The 27969-nt window shown below is 44.0% G+C and overlaps 1 protein-coding gene and 1 pseudogene across 3 annotated transcripts; both read left to right on the top strand.

Annotated features, from left to right (window-relative positions):
• Positions 1-572: 572 nt before the first annotated feature.
• Positions 573-690, top strand: LOC120612176 (uncharacterized; annotated as a pseudogene).
• Positions 691-3984: 3294 nt separating this feature from the next.
• COPG1 (coat protein complex I subunit gamma 1) lies at positions 3985-27691 on the top strand. Of its 3 annotated transcripts, XM_039874616.1 has the most exons (24): positions 3985-4164; positions 5005-5057; positions 5723-5803; positions 6047-6118; positions 6313-6392; positions 7524-7599; positions 7866-7958; positions 8402-8488; positions 9795-9952; positions 10047-10180; positions 12162-12229; positions 12482-12670; positions 13617-13712; positions 16103-16346; positions 17029-17104; positions 18057-18160; positions 18633-18758; positions 19025-19093; positions 22020-22162; positions 22507-22678; positions 23397-23494; positions 25028-25166; positions 25375-25473; positions 27221-27691. In XM_039874616.1, the coding sequence occupies exons 1-24, from the start codon at positions 4128-4130 to the stop codon at positions 27349-27351; spliced, it is 2625 nt and encodes an 874-aa protein (XP_039730550.1). In that variant the 5' UTR covers positions 3985-4127; the 3' UTR covers positions 27352-27691. The 3 variants fall into 3 exon arrangements, with proteins under 3 accessions (XP_039730550.1, XP_039730551.1, XP_039730552.1); XM_039874617.1 differs by lacking the exon at positions 25375-25473; XM_039874618.1 differs by lacking the exon at positions 5005-5057 and having other exon boundaries at positions 4019-4164.
• Positions 27692-27969: the final 278 nt, after the last annotated feature.

The following is a 27969-nucleotide window of genomic DNA, read 5'->3' as shown; positions in this document are numbered from 1 at the left end:
AACAAATGGTGCTGGGACAACTGGATGTCCACATGAGAAAGAAGCAAGTTGTACACCTATCTCACAAAAACTAACTCAAAATAAGTCAAAAACCTAAATGTAAGAGGTAAAGCTATAAAACGCTTAGAAACAAACATAGGGATTAATCTTCATGACTTTGGCTTAAGCAATGATTTCTTATATATAAAACAAAAGCATAAGCAATAAAAGAAAAAATAGATAAATTGGACCTTATAAAAATAAAAAACTTTTGTGCTTCAAAGGACACTATAAAGAAAGTTAAGAGAAAACCCACAGAATGGGAGAAAATATTTGCAAATCATATATCTGATAAGTATTTGATATATATCCAAAATACATAAATAACTCTTAAAACTCTATAATGAAAAGATAAATAACCCAATTTAAAAATGAGTAAAAAAATTGAATCAACATTTCTTAGACCAAAGGTGCTTAGACTACTAAGCACCTAAAAAGATACTCAACATCACTAGCCATCAGGGAAGTGGCAAAGCTAAATCACAAGATACCACTTCACAATCACTAGGATGAATCTAATCAAAAAGACAATAGTCTACGGCCATGCTACCTGAAAAAGCCCGATCCCATCTGATCTCGGAAGCTAAGCAGGGTTGGGCCTGGTTAGTACTTGGATGGAAGACCACCTAGGAAGACCAGGTGCTATAGGTGTAAAAAATAAAAAAATAAAAAATAAGTGATTGTAAGCTGACACGGTCCTTGCAATCTGTGAGGTCAACCATGGGTTGTCTCACCTAAAAACAAACAAACAAAAAAGACAGCAACAACAAAAAACACAATAACAAATGTTGGTGAGAATGTGGAGAAACTGGAACCTTTATAAACTGCTGGTAGGAATGTAAAGTGGTGCAGACGCTTTGTAAAACGGGCCGGTTCTCAAAAAGTTAAACATAGAGTTATCATACTGATGCAGGACAGGGCAAATTTTACTGAGTAGTGGGGAGACCAAACCCTGTACCAAGAGAAGAAGAGGGTCCTATAGCGGATACTGTAGAAAGAATTCAACACTCACACCAAAGTTAGAGTCAAAAGGAAAGTTTATTAGAAAAGGAGTAACATTCCAAAGAGTGTGGTCTCCTCTCAGAGGTAAAGAGTGAGAGGGACAGTGAGAGAGACAGTGAGAGACAGAATAAAGGCACTCACTGAGAGGGATCCCGAGTGTTCAAGGAATTCAGTTTATATATCATTCTTTAGTTCCTGTGAGTTATAGTTTAAAAGATGTTATTAACCCATTTCTTTTGATATGGACATACGTGAGGAGGGAGAAGAATATGTAGTGTGAAAAAGTGATGGCAGTTCCCAGCCTTTAATCCATAGATTCCCCATGGTTTTAGACATAGATAATGACTCTTGGTTCCTGTTTCCCCTTCCACAGGTGTGGGGAATGGGTTGTTAGCAATCTCAGCAGAAATCTTCCTTTGTTCTGAAGGTGTTCTGGCCTGGCTGCAGGGCTGATCAGCATATTACAGCCTCTGAATGTGGCTTGATTAATAATTTTTATTCTCTTGCCTCCTCCTTACAGTAATATGACCAGCATTTCTACTCAAGAAAAATGAAAACATAGGTCATACAAAAACTGTACACAAATGTTCATAGCAACATTATTCACAAGAGCCAAAAAGTAGAAACAACCCAAATAGCCATCAACTAATGAATGGCTAAACAAAATGTGGTATATCCATAAAATGTAATATTATTCAGTAATAAAAAGGACTGAAGTACTAATTCATGCTACAGCATAGACAGACCTTGAAAACATTATGCTAAATGAAAGAAGCCAGACACACAAAAGGCCATATACTACTGTGTGATTCAATTTATATGAAATACCCAGAATAGGTAAATCCATAGAGAAGGAAAGTAGATTAATGGTTGGGGCGAGGGGGCTGGAGGAGGGAGTAGACTGGAGAATGACTGCTTGACTGCTAATGAATATGGGTTTCTTTGGAGGGTGATGAAAATATTCTGGAATTAATGGTAATGGGAACACAATCTTTTGAATGTACTGAAAACCTATGAATTTATATACTTTTAAAGGGTGAATTTTAAGGTACATTAATTGTCTCAATTTTTAAAAACTAGTAAAATTAATAAAAATGTCACAACTAGGATATTGATATTGGTACAATCTACCAATTTTATTCAGATTTCCCTACTTTCTCCTGTACTCTCTGTATTCTGTTTCTACAAAGGACTTAGCAATTACTATAAAGCATGTATATTATATTTAAAAATAATAAAAACCCTACAATTATATATAAGCTCATATTTAGAGCTGGAGACACAACCCATAATTCTCATTGTAAAGACGAGGTTTCTAAAAATTGTCTTTGGTATAAAATTTTATAGAATTAATATCATAACATAAAAGGTTATTTTAACTCAACACAATTCATCTTTGAGCATTTCACTTTCTAACACAACAATCCAAATCTCTGGGGTTCTTTTCTGGTTTTTAACCTGAGGCATATTTATTTCACCTTAATTGAGACCACGTTTACACCCTGCTTTTCTTTTTTAATGTCTCATTTATTACAAGAAGTTTGCATATTGCCTCCCAAGTTCAACAGAAATATTCCTTTATCTGTCTAATCACTATGTGTACACCTGAATCTAATACATTGTATGCCAACTATAATTCAAAAAATTAATTAAAAACAATGAATATTTCTTTATAAAAGGTGCAGAATATTTCATCCGATAGCTGTACCATGATACCTGTAATCATTCCTTTATTGCTGGACATTTAGGGTGTTTCCAATTTTCTTGCTGTAAACTGCTGCAGTGAGCAACTTTCTTTTCTTCTTTTGGATGATTTCTTCCAGATAAGGGGTAGGGTCACTGATGAAAGATTTTAAACATCTTTCTGGCTCTTGACAATTTCACGCAGGTGCAAGATCCAGCCTCCCCCCTGCCCTGCTTTCCGCCAGCCCCCAGCCTCATTCTGCAAAGCTTGACCCTAAAGACTGCCCCCGCCCCGCACCACCACTCCTCTTCCTGCTCTGCTATCACCTCCACCTTCTTCACCTGCGGGCCTCTGCCCCAACGGCTCAGCAAGGCTCCTTCTCCTTCCCGCCGGTCTTCGGGCTGCCCACTCCTGAGGCAAGCTGCTGCCACGCGACGCAGCACGTGGCCATCCTGACTTGACTTTGCCATGGCCAATGCAATTTGGCACGTTGGTTCTCATCGTCCTTACCCTGGCTCTAAGGTGTCCCGACCAAGTCCCCAGGCACCTAAACCCTGGATGATGTTTCATTCTGTCCTTCCCAATTCTTCCGGCTCCCAGCGCTGGTCGGAGCATCTAGTAAGCCCTTGACCAAAACTCAAAGTATTTAAAAAACACATTAAAGTTTCTAAGCTGATCTTTTTACTTTAGTTAGATCTCTGAAAGTTATAAGTACAAAACAGTTTGCACTAGGAGCAGACGTGATAGGGGTGGGCAGATATGAATTATAACAGTAAATTCATACATTAATTCATTCAATAAGGATTTACTGAGCACCTACTATATGCCAACATTATCCACAGCAGCAAATAAAAGACAATAAAAGCAATAATGTAAAAAGTGTATTAGATGGTGATTCGAGCTAGAGAGAAAAATCAGGCTGGGGAAGGGGACTGAAAATGAGGAGTGTCTAGCAAGGCCTCCCTAACTAGGTGACAATAGTAAAAACAGGTTACATTAATGGGGGTGGGGGGGGCGGAGAGGGGTGTCTTCTGCGGGCCAATATGCTAGGAGGCTTCACTTCCGAAAGCCGTTTAAACTGACGCCACAATACATAGAGGCAGGGAATATTACTCCCATTGTACAGCTTGAGAGCGCGTAAGGTGCAGAGCTGGAGCGCGGGTCAGTTCTAAGCGTAAGGCATCGGTCGACTCCTGGCCCTTGAGACAGGGTTAATGCCGTACGCGGTGGAGTGGCCCAAATATGCGCCTGCGCAGAGAGTGGAGTGCGCCTGCGCAGAGCGCAAAGTGCAGGGCGACGTGGCCAGCCGGAAGTGGCTCGTGCGGAACCGCCACCAGAGTATTTCTGATAGCTGCGTCAGTCCAGCACAGGGCTGCTGCTTTGCGTCCCCGCCGGCACCACCATGCTGAAGAAATTCGATAAGAAAGACGAAGAATCGGGTGAGGGGCCGAGGCTTGGGCCTAGGCCTGGGGGAGGCTGGACCATCGCTCAAGCTCTTAGCATTCTCCCTGGGAGCCCTCCTTCAGAGTTCTGTCCTGACCCGAGGCAGAGGCCCAGTGAGGGACAGAGGCTTGTGCGAAAGTCCACAGCTGGTCAGTGGCAAGCCTCCAAGAGTCTGAGCATGCTCCACTCCCCCTCTCCCATTCTTAAGCTTGGATGACCTTGGGTGGGCTGCGCGCCTCCCTGGGCCTCAGTTTCCCCATCTGTCAGGGGAGTAGCAAATGCTCCTTTGTTACTTTCAGTGTCTGAACTCGGGGTTCGCTGGGGCTGCGTTGATGCTGACCAAACTGGGGCATTATCTGTGTTGCCACTGTTTTGTGGCCAAGAACCTTAACTCTTACATTCGTGCCTGAGCTGGGAATATTAGAATGATCACAGGCATAGTGGAGGAGACAGACATCAACCAAATAATAACACGTAATTAATTACAAATGTGACATCTGCTGTGAATAAGCCCTAGTCACTGGGAGATAGTGGTCTCCACATATAATAGGGATTCAATCGAGTACCATTTGTGTACATGAATGCAAGAGATAACACTATGAAAGGCCGAGAAGGACTGTACCAGGGCTGCTGGGTGACTATAAGTGGTTTGGGGTAGAGGGCATCCCTTAGAGGACAGTGGTAGGATCTATACTCATGTAGAGCTTTTAATTGCCCTTCGGAGGAGTTTGAACTTGACTACATAGACAATAGGGACATGTGTCACTTCTCTGTAGGAGAATTTTGAAATTCAGGGTCACAACTTGTACTCAGTTTTCTCTGTTTTTTGACTGTAGGCGGAGGTTCCAACCCCTTCCAGCACCTTGAAAAGAGTGCAGTACTCCAGGAGGCAAGTGTCATTTGCTCCCCTGTATCTTTCATCATAATGCTCACTATCAATGCGATTGAGATACTAACACATTCAAAGTGCTGGTTTAAAGAACAATAGTAGAGAAAACCTGTTCCTGGAAAGACAGGAAAACTTTGTTCCTGCAGAGAATTCATTATGCTTACATTTTTGTTGTTGTTACTGATTTCTCTTTCTAGTTAACAAACATTTACCAATTGTCTGTTAGTCAATAAGTCAGTACAGTTTACAGCCATGCCACCCCTGAACAAGCTCCATCTCGTCTGATCTCCGAAGCTAAGCAAGGTCGGGCCTGGTTAGTACTTGGATGGGAGACTATCTAGGAAGACCAGGTGCTGTTGGTGTAAAAAATAAAAAATAAGGGATTGTAAGCTGACAAGGTCCTTGCAATATGTGAGGTCAACCAAGGGTTGCCTCACCTAAGAAAAATAAAAATTAAAAAATAAATAGTACATTCCTAACTAAATTAAGGAAGATATCAGGAGATGTTAATAGATGTGTTAAAGAAAAAAAACTCATGAAAATAAGCTTGTCTGAGCAAGTGTATTTACCCTGGGACTTCTCAGCCTTTGAACTTGTTTGAGGATAGTCAATGGAGGGGAAATAAACTGGCCTGGAAGGTAATATAATTCATCCCTTCTTCTTAGGCCCGTGTATTTAATGAAACTCCCATCAACCCTCGGAAGTGTGCCCACATCCTCACCAAGATCCTTTACCTCATAAACCAGGTAACAGGGTGAGGCTTCAGGGTGGAGAAAATGGTGTTGGGGGATATTGGGGGTGGTGCACTTAAGCTACCACTGTGTGGTTGTAGCCAGTGGCCCAGCTCTGGGTCCCCTCAGGTCCAATTCCAATGTGTTGCCTTTGATGGAGCCTCTGTAGGGTCTGAGGATCTGGCCTGGGCTGATCCAGCAGGAAGAGCCTTCTGGCCCCTCTGTCCCCAGCTGAGATTTCTTTTTTGATGAAAATAGGGGGAGCACCTGGGGACCACTGAAGCAACTGAGGCCTTTTTTGCCATGACCAAGCTCTTTCAGTCCAACGACGTAAGTGCCCCAACCCCAGCTTTCCTTGAGAGGAAACAGCTGTGACAGGGTGGTGGGAGGGCCAAGGGAAAGTGACCCCACCAGTCAGTGTGGACTGCCTTTGTATCTTCTGGAGTTTTCTTGGAGTTTTCTTTTGCTAACCTGGCCCTCATGCTAGGCTAGGGGTCATAGAGCCTTTCCCATTTTTTTCCTAGCCCACCCTCCGTCGGATGTGCTACTTGACCATCAAGGAGATGTCTTGCATTGCAGAAGATGTCATCATCGTCACCAGTAGGTGAGTCTTGGGTGTGTGGATAGTTCCTTTGGTGGGTTCCACTGATACAAGGCCATTTTTTTTCTCATATATACTGGACAATGAGATTTTTGATTGACATATTGCCAGGTACCCTTCATCTTCTGCCTCTCTCATCTTTCAGTTACCACTGCCCACCCCATGACAGCGTCCAGAGCATGCCATTTCCCTTTTAATTCTCTGGCCTTAGCTTAGGCACAGACTTTTTCCTTGATTTAGTCAACTGAGCCAGCCTGGAACTCTCACAAAGAGCTTAGTCAGTATTAAGAGAGAGCAAAAGAAAAATAGACATAGAGAATGCAAGAGGTATATAAAGGCTTCCTTACTACCTACTGCTTTCTACATTAGATTGAGTGATTTAGGGGACAGAAGTTACTAAAGTACAATCCCTGTTTTTAAGAACTGGGGCTCAGTTCTCTTATTTCTTGTCACAGATTTCTTTTTGTGGAGGTGTTATATATTCATTTTTAGGTTCATTTAGATAAATATTTATTGACTGTCTACCAGTCCTTGTGTGTAACTCTGGGAATAGAACAGCAAACAAGACAGACTTGGCCTCTGCAGCCTCAGAAATCACAGAGACATAACCAGGCGGTCAGGCCATTAAGATAGTATATAATATAGTTTACTATGGGATATATGATGAGCTGTGAAAGCAGTAAAGAAGGGCACCGAACTTGAATTTGGATAAGGAAAGGCCTCCTAGAAGAAATGTCTGAGTAGAGTCTTGAAGGAGGAGTGGGAAATAGCAAGACAGAGATGGGGTTGAGGGGACAAGGAGTGCTCTGGGCTGAGGAAACAGCATACGCAAATGCCTGGAGAGGAGAGATCAAATAGTGTATGTGGGGACTTCTTTGTTAAAGAGTTTATGCTTCATGGTAATGGCAGTAGGAAGCAGAGGAACGACCTAGTCAGTTTTGAGTTTTATAAAAGTCCCTCTTGCTGCTTTGTGGAGTTTGGCTTGGAAGAGGCAAAAGTAGAGAACACTAGTTAGGAGACTTGTGTAGTAATCCAGGCAAGTGTGGTGGGAGCTAGAGAGAAGTGGGCACGGGCTTGTGCTTGGAGAAGGCAGACCAGACTCCTGGGCATGGACAACACCTTCTCCCATTACAGCCTGACAAAGGACATGACTGGCAAAGAAGATAACTACCGGGGCCCAGCCGTGCGAACCCTCTGCCAGATCACTGATGTGAGTCTGCTATTCTCACCCAGCCATCCTCCCCTTTTCCTGCTTTTCAGTCAAGGTTCAGTCCCATCCTTTGCATGCTTATCGTTGTCCCTTATCTCCTAGACAAAGCACTGAGCCAGCTGATGGAGGGGTGAGGGGTAGGGTGCACAGGAAACACATTTGCTTCCTTCCTCCTCACATCACTTTTCCATACCCCATTACTTGCATTCCTGAAGGATGCTGAAGGTTGATTGGGTCCCCTCCTACCCCACTCCTTGTCCCCACAGAGCACCATGCTGCAGGCTATTGAGCGCTACATGAAACAGGCTATTGTGGACAAGGTGCCCAGTGTCTCCAGCTCTGCACTGGTGTCTTCCCTGGTGTGTAACTGTGGCCAAGGCCCTGCGGGGCCAGAGGTGGGAGGTAAGGTGGGGTGCGTGGGTGAGGATCAGGAAACCGAATATCAGAGTCACTTTATAGTAGGAAATAAAGTGTTCTTGCATCCCCATATCTGAGAGTCCCAACCACCTTAGTGAAGAGTGCTGGGGAACTCTGGGTTCACTGAGGAGGGACCAGTTGGATGGCCTTGACCCATCTCTTGCAGTGACAGATTGTTGGAGTGTGGGCCTAGCTGGAAATCTGTCAGGGCAGAGAGAATGATGGTAGGAGCCATCCTGTGCTTGTGCGTTGTCTCAAGACCAGGACAATGGAGAGGGCCTGGACTTTGAGGGAAGAACCAGGGCTAAACTGTGAGCTGGGCCCAAGAGTTGTATTGGCAGAGCCTCCTGCCTGCCTGCCCTTTAATGTACCTTGTTGCCCACAGCACCTGCTGAAGTGCAGCTTTGACGTGGTCAAGCGCTGGGTGAATGAGGCCCAGGAGGCGGCATCCAGTGACAACATCATGGTCCAGGTGAGGTGTGAGTGGAGCAGTGGTATTTAAAATACTTAGGCAGATAGAGTGGAGCAGTGGTATTTAAAATACTTAGGCAGATAGAATGGCATTGGCCAGTCAGAATGGACTCTCACCACAGAGATCCTGGTGGCCCCTAGCCGGAGCAGCTTTAATCCTTTTGTCATTGGATTGTGGCAAGATTTGGGAAAGAATCTAGGCTACCCCTTAGGGCCATGGTGGGGGTGTTGAAGTGGGGTGAGTTAGAGGCTGTTTACCATTTGGTGCCAAAATATTCAAGTATTTTGATAAACGGCTATGTAGTGTTTTGGGGTATGCAATGTAGCAAACCTGGCCCAGGCAGGCAGAGGGCCTTTGCTAAGCAGCTCTGTTAGTGATACATGGAAATATCTTGAGTGGGACTTTTATCTGTGTAACTCTTCTTTAGTGATCTAGGCCAGGAATTTAATTCTCTTGAGTTTCAGTTTATTTGTCTATAAAATGGTAGTGAAAGTTTCTGCCTCACAAAGCTGTGAGGATAAAATGAGACAGTATCTATAACATCTGACCCATCTAGCGTGTACCTATAGGTGGTCCCTTTGTGTTCATCTCTTCTCTTTCTCCTCACCTTTTGCACTGATTCTCATCTCCAGGGCCAACTGTGGCCACTCAAAACACTTCCCCAGGGTCAGAGAAGCTTCTCACATAGAAGGCACCCACAGCCTCAGCACTTAAATACTACTCTCGTAAGGAAACAGAAAAGAGCAGAAGGAACAGGAAATAACTGTGTACCTTACATCTCCAGAAGGGAATCCTGGATTTTGAGCCCTCCAGACCTTGCTTTGACAGTACCAGCCATGAGTCCTTGGGAGAGTCAGTGAGCTAAGATTATGTATCTTCAGGAGTGTCGTAGGGTTTACCATTGTAAGGTCTTATGTCTGAGGTGTCTTGCATGATACCTTGCAACACATGTCCATGCTCAGGGCCCATGTCCCTCCTTCTCTTTTTTGTTGAAATAAACTGGGTCTCTTCCCATTCTTTCATCTCTGCAATGTCTGTTGTCCCCCTTCATGATGTCTGTCGGGGGATGGAACAAGAACTAGATATATTCATGTGGTTTGTTGAGTACTCTGTCAGGAGCTATCTATAAAGACCATCTGGGGGAATTGTCACAGCCACTCTGTGAAGCAGCTACTATGATGCCCATTTTAGAAATGGGAAGGCTGAAGCCCTCTCAGCCAGACACAGTGGCCTGTTCAGGGCCACGCACACAGCTAGTAGACCTGGGCTTCTCATGCCTTCTCTGCTGCTATCTCCTGTCCTCTAGTACCATGCACTGGGGCTCCTATACCATGTGCGTAAGAATGACCGCTTGGCTGTTAATAAGATGATCAGCAAGTTCACCCGGTATGGCCTCAAGTCTCCCTTTGCCTACTGCATGATGATCCGGGTGGCCAGCAAGCAGCTAGAGGAGGAGGACGGCAGGTAACGTCTCTCGTCTCTCCTGGCTAGATGTTGCTTCATTCAACTTACCATGCCAAGCCATATCCAACTTCTTGCCACCTGTGTTCTTTTGTAGCCGTGACAGCCCACTGTTTGACTTCATCGAGAGCTGCTTGCGCAACAAGCATGAGATGGTGGTATACGAGGCCGCCTCAGCCATCGTCAATCTGCCAGGCTGCAGTGCCAAAGAGCTGGCCCCAGCTGTGTCAGGTTATCAGACATTCCTTCACCCAGCTGCACACATTGTGCTTGCTGGGAACTAGGTCCTGGGCTAGGGGTCATAGGAAGAAAGAAAATGCCCTCGCATAGGCCACAGTCTAATGTTAAGAAAAGGAATCAGTACCTAGTAAGCACTGCTCTGTGCCAGGCACTGTACTATGGCCTCTCATGTGTATTGCATTTTGGGGATGGAGTACTTTTAGTTATATCTTACCACTAAAGAGGCTGGGGCTCTGGTAAGTGGCAGAGGTGAGATTCAAATCGATTCAGATCTGCTCTACAGCCTGTCAGGCTGGCTAGCCATGTTACGAGAGGCTGGTGGAAGAACTCAGGATTTATGAAACCAATACATACTCCGTGGGGGCTGAGCTGTCTCAGGTAAAGGAGAAAGCAATTCAGAGGGGTCATTTAGAGCCTGGACACTGGAGCATGATAGCCTGGGTTGGACTGCCTCTGCCACGTAGCAGCGGAGTGAGCTTGGGCAAGTCATCCATTTTCTCCATGCTTCATCTTCTCTGGAATATGGATTGTAATTATGCCTGTTATGTAGGGTTACGGTAGGTAGTAAACCTGTATAATCTATACAAATAGCTTAGAATAGTGCCTAGCACCATGGTGAACAGTGTGTTATTTGCTGTTATTAAGGAGAATCTACCCACCTCAAGTTGTTTCACATCTAGTCATTGAGTATTCAGTGCCTTGTATGTACAGTTCCCTGTGCTAGGTGTTGAGATCTTAATGTTTTCAGAGTAGCAAGCATGTGATGATGTGCTAAGTATTTGGTACTGGAAGTGGGTATGTTGAGGGGTTAGAAAAGGAGAGATTCTTAGTGGTGCTAAACCCAAATTCAAAGAGTGAGAGAGTGAGAAAGAAAAGGAGAGTGTTCTAGGACAAACCCAATGAAAGCCAAGATATTATGGCAGAAGAGTTCGAGTTGCAGATTTTTCAGTTGAATGGACCTCAAGGTTTTCTAATCTCGGTAATAATGGTATAACCTGGTCAAGTGGAGAGATAGGATTCATGTTTAGAAAAAGAAGTCTCCCTTCTTAAAGACAAAAATATAAGAAACAAAATGAATTCTGATTTGGGTGTTCATTCTTACTGTATTCCCCATATTTCCAGAATAACGAAAGACATAAATAAGAGCCTTCAAAAGAAAAGTTATCTTATTTTAAGAAAAACAAAAAGTCCCCAAAAGGTATAAGAAGCCAAAGTACAAAGAAAAGAACATAGATACTTCAGAAAACAGTAGTCATGTTCACTATCACAGCCAGTGCAGAACTGAGCCATGAGCTTCCTGACAACCAAAGCACAGGGAGGGAGAGATATGCTGCCTGATGTATGCCCACACAGTATAAGAGCTAAGGCTATTGTTTAAGCCAGGACTGCATAAGTTCTGTTGGTTTCCGTATGTGCCTCAGGAGAGAGGAGTAGAGTTCTATTTTACAAAGGTCCAGGGGTCATGTTTCAGTGCAGGTGGTCCTGGATTTCAGTCCTGGTTCTGCCGACTATTGACTACTAACACAATTACTTCAGTTTCTTTACCCCTTTGTGCCTCAGTGTTATCTGTTAAACGATAATTGTGATAAATAATAGTAGCTGCTTCATAAGGTTGTGAGGAATCAGACAAGGCACAGCAGCTCCATAGCACAGTGCCTGGCACACAGCAGGTGCTCAGTAAACAGTAGCTGTCGTCATTCACAAGACCCACTGGGCTGTCATACACATATTAAGGCCTGTACACATGGCTCAGGTACCCAGGGAGAGAAAAGCTTATTTCCTTGTTTAAGGTGGGGGTGCCAGCAGGGAAGTGAGCTGAGCAGATCTGCTCTACAGCCTGGTTTGAAACTGAACAGCTTAGAGCCCTTGCACGTCCTCCCCTGTTCCTGCCCCTCCCCTGGAGATCTACCTGGGTTTTCCCAGCTGCTGAGCGGTGAGGGCAGCCTGGCACATGGCATCTGTCTCCCCACAGTGCTCCAGCTTTTCTGCAGTTCGCCCAAGGCCGCTCTCCGCTATGCTGCTGTCCGCACCCTCAATAAGGTAAGGGTCCAGGGTGGACAGAATGGGGACCTAAACATTTGAGAGGATCGGTAGAGGTGGCATGATCCAGCTGGAGGTGTTTTCTAGCCCCTGACCTGGATAGGTATAACCCTGATCACTTTTACTTTCTATCAGATGGTGAGATGAGTTCACCCAAGGGACCTCTGACTGGGACAGACCCATCCACTAGATTGACAGAAGTCCTATTTTTTTTGTCTCATACCTGTCCTTTTTTTCTCCTTCTCAAAACAGGTTGCCATGAAGCATCCGTCAGCAGTGACAGCTTGTAATCTGGACCTGGAGAACCTGGTCACAGATTCAAATCGTAGCATCGCCACACTGGCCATCACCACCCTCCTCAAAACTGGCAGTGAGAGCAGCATTGACCGCCTCATGAAGCAGATCTCCTCCTTTATGTCAGAGATCTCAGATGAATTCAAGGTACCTGGTGCACCTTGGGGACACCCACAGTCTTCCAGAGAATCAGGAAGATTCTCTGTGCCCCCTCTCCATGTTCCCTAGGTACTAGTCTAGGATCGATCTGAGGGACTGTTCAGGCTTGAGGACTCAGTAGAGAAAGCTATCACATCACCCTTCACAGAGTTCAGACTTGAGAGATGGACATAGTCCTCCCTTTGGTGTTTGTCTACATTGTTCCTTTGCACAGCCCATTGGCAGGGCATGGTGTGAGGGCTGAGGGAATAAATTTTGTCAAAGATGATACTGTTTTCCAGTTTGGGTTGATGGTAGTACTGTTGATCAGTTTGCCTAAGGAAGGACAGGGTCAGGTCTTGGATGAGGGACGTGGGGAAGTAATTGTGATGACTGAAGACATGTTAAGTTTGTGGATACCGGTTGGAGTTGTCTGGTAGACATTTGGAAACATTGAGCTCAGACAAGAAACAGAGATCTGCCGTCAGTGGTATAGAAGAGGCGGTTAAAACCATGGGAGGAGATAAGATTGCCGAAGAGACTGTGAGAAGAGAAGAGGGCCAGGGACAGAATACCCAAAGAGGAGCCAGGAAAGATAATGGAGGGGATCACAGAGGAGTTGGCAGGGTGGTAGGAGACACAGAGAAGGAGGACAAGTGAGATAGAGAAGGAAGGCTTACAGACTTACTTTGAGGTTTGAGTCGCAAAGCAGAGTTTAAGGGACCTAGAGTCTGAAACCAGGATTATTGGGACGGCTCTGCTCAACACCCTGTCCTGGATGGGCTCAGGGACTGCATGCTCCCTGAGGGTGGGGATAGAGTGCCCCTCGTCTCCCCGCCCTGTCACATCCAGAGCCTGGCCTTGCCTAAGAAAGGACTCCATTGGCACTTGGAGAATTAAGTAACTCAACCCTGGTGGTAGCGGGCTGCTGCTTACACATGTCTATTTGACTCAGGTGGTGGTTGTCCAGGCCATTAGTGCCCTGTGTCAGAAGTATCCTCGCAAACACGCTGTCCTCATGAACTTCCTGTTTACCATGCTGCGGGAAGAGGTAAGAGTAGGTGGCATGTGGAGCATGCCAGGGCTCCTGGTGCAGGGAGTGACTTGGCTGCTGGCTGCATGCTCAACTTGGAGTCAAGTGCCCATTCTTGGTTGTACCCAGATCAGCCTGTTAACAGTGTAGATTTCCTGGTGCCTGCAGCCCTTTAAACTCCTCATGGACCAAGAGATGAACATACATCATTACTGGTATTTATAGTAATAACTATAATGACTTACTACCCTGGCTCCCTGGCTTTAAAGACAGTGATGCTCTGAGGCAGTGCTTGTGCAGAAGGTGGGAAGCCATGTTCTGTCCTGGTAGCTAGTGTAGAAATATTCGGGGCCATTCAAGGAGTTCCCTGGGTGGTTTCTTGTGAAACTGATGCTAATGTGATATTTGCTCTATTTTTGTTCCTCACATGAATTAATGATTCACTATGCCACCATTCTTGGATGTCGGTAGAGGAGCTGTTGCCTTGAGTGTCTTTGGGTTTCCCAAGAATATCGGGAGGAGAGCACTAATGCTTAGGGAGCCTTCAGCTAATGAGTCATGCACTTTGGAGATGCTATACAGGATATACAATCTTGTGAACCTCATGACAGGCTTTGTCCATAGACATTATTTTCTCCCTTTAAAAATCAGAGATTTGAGACTCGGGCTGCCTGTGGTCATCTGACCAGTACGTGTCTGCACCAAGACCTGAATGCAGATCTGTGTGACTCCAAAGCCCATGATTTTCTCCTGGATCTCCTTTCCTCCCAGGAAAACTCATGGTTCCACAGAACAGTTGCGTGTAAGTCCTTCACTCATTAGAGTACTGGACTTAGACACTGAGACCTTGTCTTCTGGAAATGGGTCTGTTTCTAGCTTTCTGCAGAGAGGCTTGTCATTCTCTAGTTAGAGCAACTGCCAGTAAAGCCTTGATGCACTTATTCTGAACTTAAAAATGAACTTAAATGCCCACCAGGCTGGCTGACTGACTGTGGAACTGATAACAAAATAGTGTTTGCAAGTTTATGGTGCACCTACTCATATAACAGCTTTATTGAAATGTATAGTGTCGTACACATAGCATCTTTGTTCTTCAAAATAACCTGTGAGGTAAGCACACTACTGGTCCTTATTATGAAGGACTATGGAGGCTCAAACAAGGAAAGTGGCTCACAGACATAAAACAAACTAATCTGAAAACAGAGGCCAGATTTGACCCACAGATCAATTTTACTTATACAAAGTAATACACATTTCACATTTAAATAAAGTAGCCATTATTTAAAAATCAAGAAAACATCTATCACCACAGATACCCAGTTTTCTCTTGAAAAACTTGTAAGATCTGGCAACACTAGGCTAAGTGGTGATTTCCCTCTTTAGATGGCACAGGCACTGTCTATCGCCCCACCGGTCCCATCCAATTAGCTTGGTGTTGCCAGGTTACATGCCTGGCACCTATAGGCATCTCATTTGCCACCTCTGTCATTAGAGTCTGTAAGCAGTGGAGCATAGTTTTAATCCAGGATCTTCTGAGTCTCCACAGCCCCGTTTTGTCTTTTTTAATTGTGGTAAAATACACATGACATAAAAATTTACCATTTTTAAGTGTAGGGATTAGTATTGTTAAATATATTCACATTGTTGTGTGACAGATCTCCAGAATTTCTTCATGGTGCAAAGTTGAAACTCTATACCCATTAAACGCTAACTCCTCACTACCCCTCCCTCAGCCCCTGGCTATGAATTATACGACTCTAGGGACCTTATATAAGTGGAATCATGCAATATTTGTCCTTTCGTGACTGTCTTATTTTACTGAGCGTGATGTCCTCAAGGTTCACCCACATCGTAGCATGTATTGAAATTTGCTTTTTAAGGTTGAATAATATTCCACTGTGTATAATAGACCACATTTTGTTTATCCATCTGTCAATGGACAACTGAGTTGCTTCAACCTCTTGGCTATTGTGAATAATGATGCTATGACCATGGATATACAAATATCTCTTCAAGACTCGGCTTTCAATTTTGGGGGGTGTGTACCCTGAAGTGGAATTGGGATCACATGGTAATTCTATTTTTAAAAAATTTTTTTGAGGAACCACCGTACTGTTTTCCATAGCATGCATACCACCATTTTGCCTTTTATCTCAAAGCTGGGAAGAAAATAAGACTCAAAATGTTTCTTTTAACCCAAATACTGTTAGAACTGGAAAGGCCCCAGAGAGCATTCAGTCCAAGCCTTTTGTTTTACACAAAAAAGGAGATTGAGCACAGAGAACCAAGTCTTGTCTCCAGGTTTGGTGTTTGGACCACTGTCCTTGGTCCTGGTTAGGCTCTGAGCCTCACAGCTCATTTCTGGAGAGAGCAGCTTCCTTGTTCAGCTTGAATCCCCTCTGCTGTAGGGTGGCTTTGAGTACAAGCGGGCCATCGTGGACTGCATCATCAGCATCATTGAGGAGAACTCAGAGAGCAAGGAGACAGGGCTATCACACCTGTGTGAATTCATTGAAGACTGCGAATTCACTGTGCTGGCCACCCGCATCCTGCATCTCCTGGGTCAGGAGGGGCCCAAGACTAACAACCCCTCCAAGTACATCCGCTTCATCTATAACCGAGTAGTTTTGGAGCATGAGGAGGTCCGGGCAGGTAGGTCTGAGCCAGGACTGAACTCGAACTTTTAACTTGTTCTTGAGTAGACTGCCCTAGCAAAGGGACCTGAGCCTCCATTGGGGACAGGGCAATTGGTGTTCTTGCCTCTTAAGCTCAGTTTTTATAATATTATAGAAGGACCTTAGATGCTTAGAGGTCATCTAGGTGAATGGTTTTTAACCTCTCTAATTTGTTTTATTGATTTTTTTTAAGTTTCACTTTATATTAGTGTTTAACTTTATTTCTTTTTTTTAATAATAGCTTTATTGAGATATAATTCACATACCATAAAACTCACTTTTAAATGAGTGTGCAATTCAGTGTGCAACCATTATATTTTATTTTTAATTTATTGTTTTTCTCATGCCCACAGGACAGATTTTCCTATTTCAGTAATCTATAATCATTAAGTAATAGTTCATTTTCTCATTGATATTTTACATTTAACTGTGAATTAAGGCCATTTGGCTACAGAAGCTGAGAAGCCTGACATTGTGTCCAGCTCCTGGGGACTCATCAGAGTTAATGCTGAAAATGGCTCTTGGAACTCTAGTTTGGGGCTGCCTTCTCCACGGAATAGATGAAGAAGTTGAAGCCAGGTGGTACCAAGATCCACCCAAGCCACTCATTGTGTTGGCTCTGATGTGTCACGTATATCATATGTACTTGATAAACACAGGTGCTGTGAGTGCTCTGGCCAAGTTTGGAGCCCAGAATGAGGAGATGTTACCCAGTATCTTGGTGTTGTTGAAGAGGTAAGTGTAGGCCTGAGGGCCATGATGAATGACAATTCTGTCAAGCCCAGGCAGCTTTCCTTTGTCTCTTTTTAACTAAAAAGAGGTGGCTGTAGGGAGGGAGTTACAGAACTATGGATTTGTAGGGAAAAAATAGAAGGCATAGAAGAGCATGAAAAAGTGATTAACAAAAATTTCTTCACCCAGATGTGACCGTTACATTTACAGAGTTGCATAGCCATTACCACAATCTAAGTTTAAAAGATTTTTATCACCCCAAAAAGAAACCTTGTATCCATTAGTAATAAATAATTCTCTATTCCCCTAAACCAGTCCTAGACAACTACTAATCTACTTTCTATCTCTACAGATTTACCTGTTCTGGATATTTCATATAAATGCCATCATACAATCTTATGGCCTTTTGTGTGTCTGGCTTCCTCAAAATATTTTCGGGGTTCATCCATATTGCAACATGTACCAGTACTTCATTCCTTTTAATTGCCAAATATTTCATTGTATGGCTATATACCATATTTTATCCATCCATCAGTTCATGGACATTTGGGTTGTTTCTACTTTTTGGCTCTTATAAATAATGCTACTATGAACATTCCTATACAGATTTTTGTGTGGATATATGTTTTCAGTTCTCTTGAGGATATAACTAGGAATGGAATTGCTGGGTCAGATTAAATTCTTTTTTGACGTGCTGTCGGATACAGGAGATTGCTTCTCTCACTGGGTGGGCTTTAGTGAGAAGATCCAGGGAATATAAATATAGTTACCTCTTAGTTAATTAGAGTTTTATGGACCCCTCTGTGGATTTGATGGCTTAATACCACATCTGGGGACTGAGCTCTCAGCTCTAGGAGACCTGCTTTTTCTTACCACCCTCTGATGAAGCCCTTCGGGATTCCTCCTGTCACCCCTGTGGGGCCCTAGTCAAGAGTACCTTGTGTTCCGACTGCAGGTGTGTGATGGATGATGACAATGAAGTCAGAGACCGAGCCACCTTTTATCTTAATGTCCTGGAGCAGAAGCAGAAGGCTCTCAATGCAGGCTATATTCTAAATGGTGAGTCTTTCCCTGTCTGTCTTTGACCCAGACCCCTATCAGAACTGTGACCCTTTTCATCACTCCAGAGCAGACACACCCTCCCTGAGCAGGGGTAATTTGAGGCAAGATGCTCTTGGCTAGACTTTCATGGCAACTTCATGGCATCCTTGTGACCTTAGGAGACCTCAGGTCTTGCAGTTCACAGCAACGTGGGTGGAAACAGCCCAGTGAATTGAAACACTATTCATTAATAAAAGCCTCTATTTGCATAGTGCTTTGCCCTTTGTCAGTCACTCCTGTATGGATCTTTACTCTGCACACCAGTCCTATGAAGGAGGGTATGGATAAGGAAGTGGAGGCTCAGAGGTTAAGTGACTTTCTCATAGTCATACAACTTAGATCCCAGGGCCTCAGTTTTCCATGGGGGATTCCTGGTGCTCATTCTGTCATGCGTTCCAAGCAAAATAGCCTCTCTCCCACTGGCCTCTAGGTCTGACTGTGTCCATCCCTGGTTTGGAGAGGGCTCTACAGCAGTACACTCTAGAACCATCAGAGAAACCTTTTGATCTCAAGTCTGTGCCCCTGGCCACCACACCCATGGCAGAGCAAAGAACAGGTAAGTAACACCTGTACTCCTTTCAGAGGCCCTGTATTGGCTGCAAAGCTACTAAACAACCGGGATGGATGGGGTTGTGCTGGGAGGAGAGAATAATCAATCCTTTTTGTCTCTGCCTCAGGAAATAGAGACACATGCACCAACACTTGCTTTCTTTCTCACATGTTCTGTACTTCACACTCTCAGGAAATTATAATCCCTAAGTGACAGCATCATGCTGCCCCATTACTGGAGTTATTGGTCACCATGTATATTTGCTCCTGCAGAAAGTACTCCCATCCCAGCAACCAAGCAGCCTGAGAAAGTGGCAACTACCCGGCAGGAGATCTTCCAGGGTAAGTAGCAGTGCTCAGTGGGGCTTTCAGGAACAGGGCTCAGTCTCCTCAGCTTTGGAGTAGTTGCTTACCTCAAGGGAATTCAGAGTAAGAACTGTTGTTTATTGGGTCTGTCCTGAGTGCTGGGCCCTGAGAGAACCAAAGACAGTACATTTGACCCTCATGTGGAGGATATTAGTTCCATTTGGAATCTGAGGAATAGGAAGTTCAGAGAGAGTAAATGATTTGTCTAAGGTTGCAGAGCAAGAAAGTGGAGGGGCTGGAATTGATCCAGAATAAACTGGCTCATAGCTGCCTCTCAGCTTTGGTTCTGAAGGCTCAAAACCATGGAGCCCAGGTCAGTTCAGGATTTCCAATTCAGCACAGTTGGGGTCCAAAGACATTGGTACTTTTTCTTGAGTCCCAGATATGTTCAGTCCACATTGTAATGCTTTGTTTAAGTATCCATCCATTCCTCTGGTCTTGCATTTTTAAGGGGCAAGGCTGTGTATCTAATTGCCAGACCATTTTATCCATTGAATTCCTCCCTTCAAGGACTAGCACATACCTCTCTTCCTTTGTGAAGCCCTCCCTGATCTAAGCTCTTTCATCAGATCACTTCTACTCTAGCTCTTCTGTCTTCTCTTAAATAATTCTGTGTGATTCTTTACATATTTTTGTCTTTTATTTTCTCTGTCACAGCACTTAGCACAGTGCCTTCCTTCCTCTAAACAGGGCCAGTTATTGTCGAATTGAATTAAATCCCTCCTATTCCATTCCAGAATCTTGTCTCCTGCCAATATATTATCTTTCAGATTCAAGTAAACTAGGATCCTGAGCCAACTGGGATCACCAAAACTTAACCTTAAACTTAAACTTAACCTGAAACTTCCTTTTGTATTAGTTCTGTCTTGCTGCTATTACAAATCACCACAAAATCAGTGGCTTGACATAACACAAGTTTATTGTCTTATAATTCTAAGATCAGAAGTCCAAAATGGGTGTCACTGTGTTGAGAGTGCTGAGTCACTGTTCTAGGGGAAAATCATTTCCTTGCCTTTTCTAGTTTCTGAAGGCCACCTACATTCTTTGCATAGTGACCCCTTCCTCCATCTTCAAAGTCAGCATCATAGCTTCAAATCTCTCTGACTCTGACCCCTCACCCTCCCTCTCATAAAGACCCCCATTGGGCTCACCCAGGTAATCCAAGATAATTTCCTCACACCAAGATCCAACTTAATTATATCTACAAAGTCCCTTTTACCATGCGACATAACATATTCACAGGTTCTGGGAATTAGTGCCTTAACATCTTGAGGGTAGGGGTAGTCATTCTGCCATACCTTCCAAGGAAGACTCCTTCTAAGCCCCTTTGAAGGTATCAATTCCATTTTTAAACAATCTTCTAAAGCTTAACATTTATTGACCACATGTTAAGTTCCAGGACTTCGCTAGATCTAGACATTTATTGCCTCATTTATCTTCACAACAACCCTGTGAGCAAGATTATTGTATTGATTTTATTGATGAAGACTCTGAAACTCAGAGGCATTAACTGAGAACTACTAGCAGAATCCCCTAGGTAGTAAGTGTCAGGTCTGTAAACTTGAAGCCCAATGAAATGAATTCTCATAGAAAAGCACTCTGGTTTCTCATGATCATGGTGGCCTAAAAATTCCTCCTAATAGCTAAGTTGGCTCTTTCTGGGCATCTGGTAAGGCCTAGCCCTACACCACACAGCCAGGTTCTAGCAGTGGGCTGGGTCCTCTTGCCTGCACATTGTTAGATATGGTCCTTCAGGCTGCAGAGGGCTGAAGCAATCACGTAGGCTCTTTTTGTGGGGAGTTGGGAGGAGCAAAATAATAACAATAATGCTACTTTCTGTCTCTGTCCCAGAAACATGAATTGAATACCTTCTAAGTACAGGGCAAAATATCGGATCCCTGGCCTCAGGATATAAGTCCTGTCCTTACAGGGTTCAATTTAATTGGGAAGACAAGTCGAAAATCTTAAAACAGTGGTCTTCAATATCAGTAGATATCAGAGTCATCTGAGGAAATTTCTTAGAAATCCAGATTCCTGGGTCCCAAACCCAGAGATTCTGATAGAGCAGATTTGGAATGGGTCCAGGAATTAGAGTTTTTAACAAGGCCCCACTCCCAGGTAATTCTGACACAAGAGATTCATTATCATAGTTTGGGGAATCCTGCCCCTGCCATAGACTAGAGAAGAGAGCAGCAGCTTTAGCCTTCATAGGCGGATGTCATGTGCAGACAGCTGCCAGATGCCTCATTCACCTGGACAGGCCAGGGTGGGGGTCCATGGGCTTTGAGCCAGAGGACCCAGCCCACTGCTGGAACCTGGCTGTGGAGTGTAGGGCTAGGCCTTACCAGATGCCCTTCTGCAATACTCTGAATCTGAAACATCTCTTTTTGTTTCATTTTTAAATTACAGTGGACATACAATATATTAGTTTCAGCTGTACAATGAAATACCTGATTATTGGCCATTTGTCTTAACTGACAAATGTATAGGAGCAGTTTTTCTTTTATCTGTTTCTGCAGCTATAACAGCATTTATCTCATTCTCTTAACCTTTTCCTACTCCCCATCTTCTTTTAAGAATCCTTGCTGAGTTTCTAAGGTTGAGGGAGTCTCCAAATGGATTATGCCTAGGACATTGGGGTCTCCCAGTCAGTTCGTTGCTTCTGAGGTCTTTTCTGGGCCAGAAGGGAGGAGAGTATTCCTGGTGGGTGGTACAACTTGAGCAAAGTTAGGTAGGTGAGAAAATGCAGCAATATATTTAGGAAATAGTAATCAGTTGTGTATACTTATCTACCCCTAGAAGGTGAAAGACCTTAAAAATTAGGCAGAGCATTTATTAGAAACCATCACAAATTGGTCTGGGAATTGAGAAGTTGAGTAAATGTGTGGCCTGTGGTTTTCAGAGCAGCTGGCAGCGGTGCCAGAGTTCCATGGGCTGGGGCCCCTCTTCAAGTCCTCGCCTGAGCCCGTGGCCCTCACTGAGTCAGAGACAGAGTATGTCATCCACTGTACCAAACACACCTTCACTGACCACATGGTGTTTCAGGTGAGCAGGGAGAGCTGAGGCCCTGTTAAGGCCTCCTCGGACCAGGGAGTTGTCCCAGGTCTCATGGGTCCTATAGGGTCTAGGATACCTTCCCCATACACCGAGTTGATTGGGAGCCCAACTCATTGACGGGGTCTGTCATCAGTTGGTATGTCTCTTGTATCCTTGACCCAGGACCTTTCTGGCTCCTCAGTGTCAGCATGGAGCCTGGGTAGGGTGACTGGGATGGGAGGCAGCTTGGCCCATAGCCAAGTGAGAGATAGAACCTCCTGGCTCTTCCACTGCAACAGGGCTTGGACCTAGTGCAGTGTCTATTTAACAAACCCCTTTCCTCCCTGGTCCAGTTTGACTGCACAAACACTCTCAACGACCAGACCTTGGAACATGTCACGGTGCAGATGGACCCCACTGAGGCCTATGAGGTGCTCTGTTATGTGCCTGCCCAGAGCCTACCCTACAACCAGCCTGGGACCTGCTACACGCTGGTGGCACTGCCTAAGGAAGACCCCACAGCTGGTGAGCACCTTTCCAGATACCAGCCTGGCCTTATGGAAGCCCTCAGGATCAGGATGGGGGTAGGGGGATAAGCAGCTTGTGTACCAAGCTCTTCTATTAGAGCTTCAACTCCTTGATTTCAGTCCTGAGAAGAAGAAGAATGGCTAAGTGCTGGGTACTTTTCATACATGATTTCATTTCCTCCTCATGGAAGACCAAGGGGATAAGTACTGCCCTCCCTGTTCATAGATGAGGAAACCGAGACTCGAGTTAAATGACTTGTCTAAGTTCAAATGGCTGATAAGAGGCAGAACCCAGGTCTATCTTGTTCTCAAACCAGTACCCTTTCATTATACCATGAAAGAGTACAAAGATAGGCACAAAGACAGGGACAAATCCTGAAACATCCCAAATCCATTCCTCCCAAGGAAACTACCAGCTTCTTTTTCCAGGCCTCAGACAGTGGGCCTGTGATATGTGGATGTAGCCATCCTGTGTCATTTCTGCTTTCCTCTTCTTCCTTCCCCAACAAGGGGACTCTTTGAAACCATGACCTGACTCTCCTGTCCTTCTACAAGGTGGGGCCTTCTGTCCAGATTTGTGGGGTTAGATGATGTGTTGCTGGTACTGATAACATGACAGAAGCCTAGAGAGCCAGTAGTGGCCACCTGCCCTGTGGAAGATCTCATCCCTGTAGTGGCTGGGGACATCCTAACCAGAGAGCCTTTCTACTCCACAGTGTCCTGCACATTCAGCTGCATAATGAAGTTCACTGTCAAGGACTGTGACCCCACCACGGGGGAAACTGATGATGAAGGCTATGAGGATGAATATGTGGTAAGAAGTTAGTGTCAGGAGGCTCAGTTTTGTGCCTGCAGCTAAGAGCAACTCTCTCCAGGAGCTGACAACCAGACTTGAAGCATTTTCTTCGTGTTTTTAGCTTTACAGCTCTCTTTGAAACTTTTTTAACTTGCAAAAAGTGGCATGCTTGTGTATGAAAAGAAAACTTGAGAAATACAAAAAACAAAATATAAACAGAAAAACATTACCCACAGTCCTTTGGTGTTATTTTGGGGTGGAGGGAGAGTTATATAATTGAAGTCATTCTGTACATTATAGATCTTACTGTTTTCACTTAAAACCATAGCATATTTTCCTGTGTCATTACAAGTACTTCATAAACAATTTTTAATGACTTTAAAATACTCTGTTATATAGCTGTATCGTAACTCACTTGATTCCTTTAATGTTGGGCATTTGGGATTCCACATTTTCACTATTTATAAATGCTGCATTAAACATCCCTTTCAGTACAAATTTTTATGTGCATTTCAGATTATTTCCTTAGGATAGATTTCTAGAAGTAGAATAATTGGGTCAAAGGGTAAGCATGATTTTAAGACTTCAATTCATATTGTCAGATTGCTTTTTAGAGAAATTAGATGAGTTTGCATCTGCTAGACAGTCCTTTCATGCACTAAAATAGCCCTTCCAATTCTACCTTTCTGAGCTTGGATGGAGTCATTCTGGGATTTGATCATGGGGCAGTGGTTCAGTGCCACCTGAGTATAGACCATGATGCTCAGTTTGGAGACAGAGATTATTAGAGCTGCTATGACTAGAGGGCCAGTCACTGTGGAATACAACTGATATCATCCTAGAACCATTGTGTCATCCTAGAACCATTGTTGAGAAGGGGCCTTCTCTGAGCCAATAGTGACTCTATGGGCAAAAACTGCCCTGGGACCAAGTGAGCTCCTTGGGAGAGCTGGGTCTGAGGCATTGTTTTTATTATAGGAGCTGAGTCCTACTTATGCACACCTTAAACATGTGCAAGAGTAGGGGCTCAATGAAGATCTGCTGGGTAAATGAATGGGGAATCCTTATGTACACTCAGGTCCAAGGTTGGGGAGGGGGGAAATTGTGTGTCATATTTAGTGAGGACACAGCTAAGATTGAGGTGTGGATCAAATATATGTCAGGCCTAGAGGACACAACTGAGGTAAGCAGGAAGACATGCTGAGTCAGACTTCTGTGAGTATTCCTGTACAGTCCCTGGATCCTTGAGGCACTGACTCTAGTGAGGCTTTTAGGAAGGATGTGATCTTGCAGCTGAAACTCCAAGGTAAGTACTTGAGTCAGGGTGTTTTCCATTGAAGTGACTGCTTGTCTGTGAGCAACTTGACCAGGTATCTGGTCAAGTTGCTACGTGTTCCCAGAGCCTAGCACAGTGCTCAGTACCTAGAAGTACCTGCTTAATGTGTTGCAACAGGAGTGAGCAGTGAGTTCAGAGCAGAGGCCCAGAGGTGTGCAGAGCTAGGACTCTGTCTCCTGGAGATATGTGCCTAACTTCTACATCCATCTCTCCAGCTGGAAGATCTGGAAGTCACTATAGCTGATCACATCCAAAAGGTCATGAAGCTGAACTTTGAAGCAGCCTGGGATGAGGTAGGGGAAGAGTTTGAGAAGGAGGAGACATTCACCTTGTCTACCATCAAGACACTTGAAGGTAAAATCCTTGGCTGCTGTTAAAGTACTCCTCATCTTTCCTCCCCACCCCTTCCCCCGCAGGGACCCAGGGCCATGTCTCCAGCACATACTTCAGATGCTACTTCATTAAAAGCCCCTCAGAGCAGGGTTAGGGAATGGGGGAGTTTTGGTGGCACAAAGGGGAGACAACATATATGACTTAATGATATTGGAATTTCTCCCTACAGAGGCTGTGGGAAATATTGTGAAATTCCTGGGAATGCACCCTTGTGAGAGGTCAGACAAAGTACCAGATAATAAGAACACCCACATGTTGCTCCTGGCTGGTAAGCAGCATTTCTGGGTAGGAAGGGCCTGGGTAGCTGCAGCCTGGATACCGCTGCAGCCTGGGCTGAGGGCTCCCACTAGGAATGAAGGATTCTAAATTCATAGTGTTGAAGATTCACAAAGAAAAAAAAAGACTTGCAGTGAAATATCTATTTCCCAACCCTTGCTGCCAGTCATCCAGTTCCTTTCCAACAGGCAACCATTGCTACTATTACAAACAATGCCAGTATGTCCTTCCAGTGATGTTATGAATATAAAAGCTAATATTTCCCTTTTTTAATTCAAATGTTTACGTACAAATGCTTTTGCTTTTCACTGACAGTAGTGCATCTTAGAGATCTTTCCTATCAATACATAGAGTCTCCTCATTTTTTTTTAAATTGTGGTAAAACACATCACAGAATTTACCATTTTAACCATTTTTAGGTGTACAGTTCAGTGATATTAAGTACACTCACATTATTGTGTAATTATCGCCACTATCCATCTCCAGAACTTTTTATCATCCCAAACTGAATCCCTATTCTTTTTTATAGCTGCCTCATATTCCATTGTGTGGATGTACCATATTTTATAGAACCACCCTGTATTGATGAACATTTAGATTGTTCCAGTCTTTTGCTATTACAAACAGTGCTATAGTAAATAATCACACATACATGTATTCATGTACACACACACACATTATTTTGCTTGTGTGTGCTGAGGTCAAAGTGCATTTCTCATTTTGATAAATATTTGCCTTCCAGTTGCCTTCCATAGGAATTGTATGCCTATCTTCCCACACTCTGGACAACGTGTTGTGTTATCAAACTTTATGATTTTTGCCAGTCTGGGTGGAAAATGGTATCTTAGTATAGTTTTGTTTTGCATTTCTTGTATATTGAATGATGTTAAGAATCTTCTGAAATGTGAAGTGCCATTTGTCTTTTCTATTGTGTGAATTGTTTTCATATTCATTGTCTAATTTTCTAATAGGAATGGGATTTTAAGCATTCATCATGGAAATCTTTAAACATACACAAAAATTGAATAGTATAATGAACCCCCAAGTGCTAATCTTCCAGCTTCAACAACTACAGCATTTATAGCTCCTGCCCCCAGATTATTTTAAAGCAAACTATAAATATAGCATTTTGTATGTAAATCTTTCTGTATCAGTGCTTTTCTCTAAGAGATAATGACCCTTTGTTAAAAGGGAAAGGGGCAATACAATTATCACACCTAAAACAATAAATAAAAGGAAATGGGAGGTGTTTTTTTCCTGAGTATTAACAGGGTGGGGAGGTTGCTCTGCTTCAGTGCTCTGCTCACAGCTGACAGCCCCAAAGCCCATGTTTTGGCCACACTGAAGCAACCCAGTCCCCTGGGTCTTGCAGACACCTGCTCTTTAGTTTTGTCATGATGGGGCTGTCCCTTTATCTGTGCTCTTAGATTCAACCAACATGTATGAGAGCCTCTGTGACACCTGGTACAGACTAATATGTCCATTAATTCATTTTATCTTGGCAGAAACTTAAAATGTGGTCAGTATTATTATCTCCTCCACTTTATAGCTGAAGATTCTACAGCTCAGAGAGGTAGAGTGACTTGTGCAAGGCCTCACTCAGGGATTTCAGCCCAGGTCTCCTGGTCCCAGACTCACTCCCATTTCACTACCCCAGACCTGCCTTGATCAGTTGCTGTGAATGATACCCTCAGCATAGCTTCTGCCTTACACACCTATACTTTTCTCTTCCCTTCTAGGTGTGTTCCGGGGTGGTCATGACATCCTGGTGCGCTCCCGGCTGCTGCTTTTGGACACAGTTACAATGCAGGTGACAGCCAGAAGTTCAGAGGAGCTGCCAGTAGACATCATTTTGGCATCTGTGGGCTAAGAGGCCAGGCTGCATAAACCCTACTGCCCCCAGCACTATGCAGAAGTTTCACCTTCGTCACGTATCCAGTGGAAACTCCTTCCCAAGCCTCTATATACAAAAACAATTAGGAATCATTGGGGATTTTTCTTTTTTTTTAATTTAACTTTGGCCCCAGGACTGTTAGGGAGTAACTTTTTTTTTTTTCTTTTTATTAATAGGGGATGATTTTAGTTTATCCTAGAACTTGCTCCCCTGCCTGCCAGGGAGGGACATTGCAAATAAATAAAATGCTCGCATTTCTTGAATTTATCCCCAAAGAAACCAGCTTATCCCTATTAAAAAAATCAGCATGTATTTATTGAATGACTGGTACTTCTGCAGACTCATGCATAGGGGCTCCACCTTCTCACCACCACTAAGAAAACACCTACTCTATCCCCTTTGCGTCCATAGCCCTTTGGCTGCGGGACTTAGCATGAGGCAAGTCCTCATCTGTCAGCCCCAGACCCAGGAACAGGAGCAGTGCAGGTTTGCTGAGGGAATGCAGCCTCTGACAGAGTTCATGCACTTATTCTTGCATTTTCACAACCACCCTCCTTTTCTAGGAGATAGATGGAGGTTCCAGAGGGTTTGGGG

The sequence above is a fragment of the Pteropus medius genome, unplaced genomic scaffold, assembly GCF_902729225.1.
Source record: "Pteropus medius unplaced genomic scaffold, Ma_sr-lr_union100, whole genome shotgun sequence".
Taxonomy (NCBI): Eukaryota; Metazoa; Chordata; class Mammalia; order Chiroptera; family Pteropodidae; genus Pteropus; species Pteropus medius.
The sequence above is the reverse complement of the archived record's forward strand: the minus strand, read 5'-3'. Positions and strand labels throughout refer to the sequence as shown.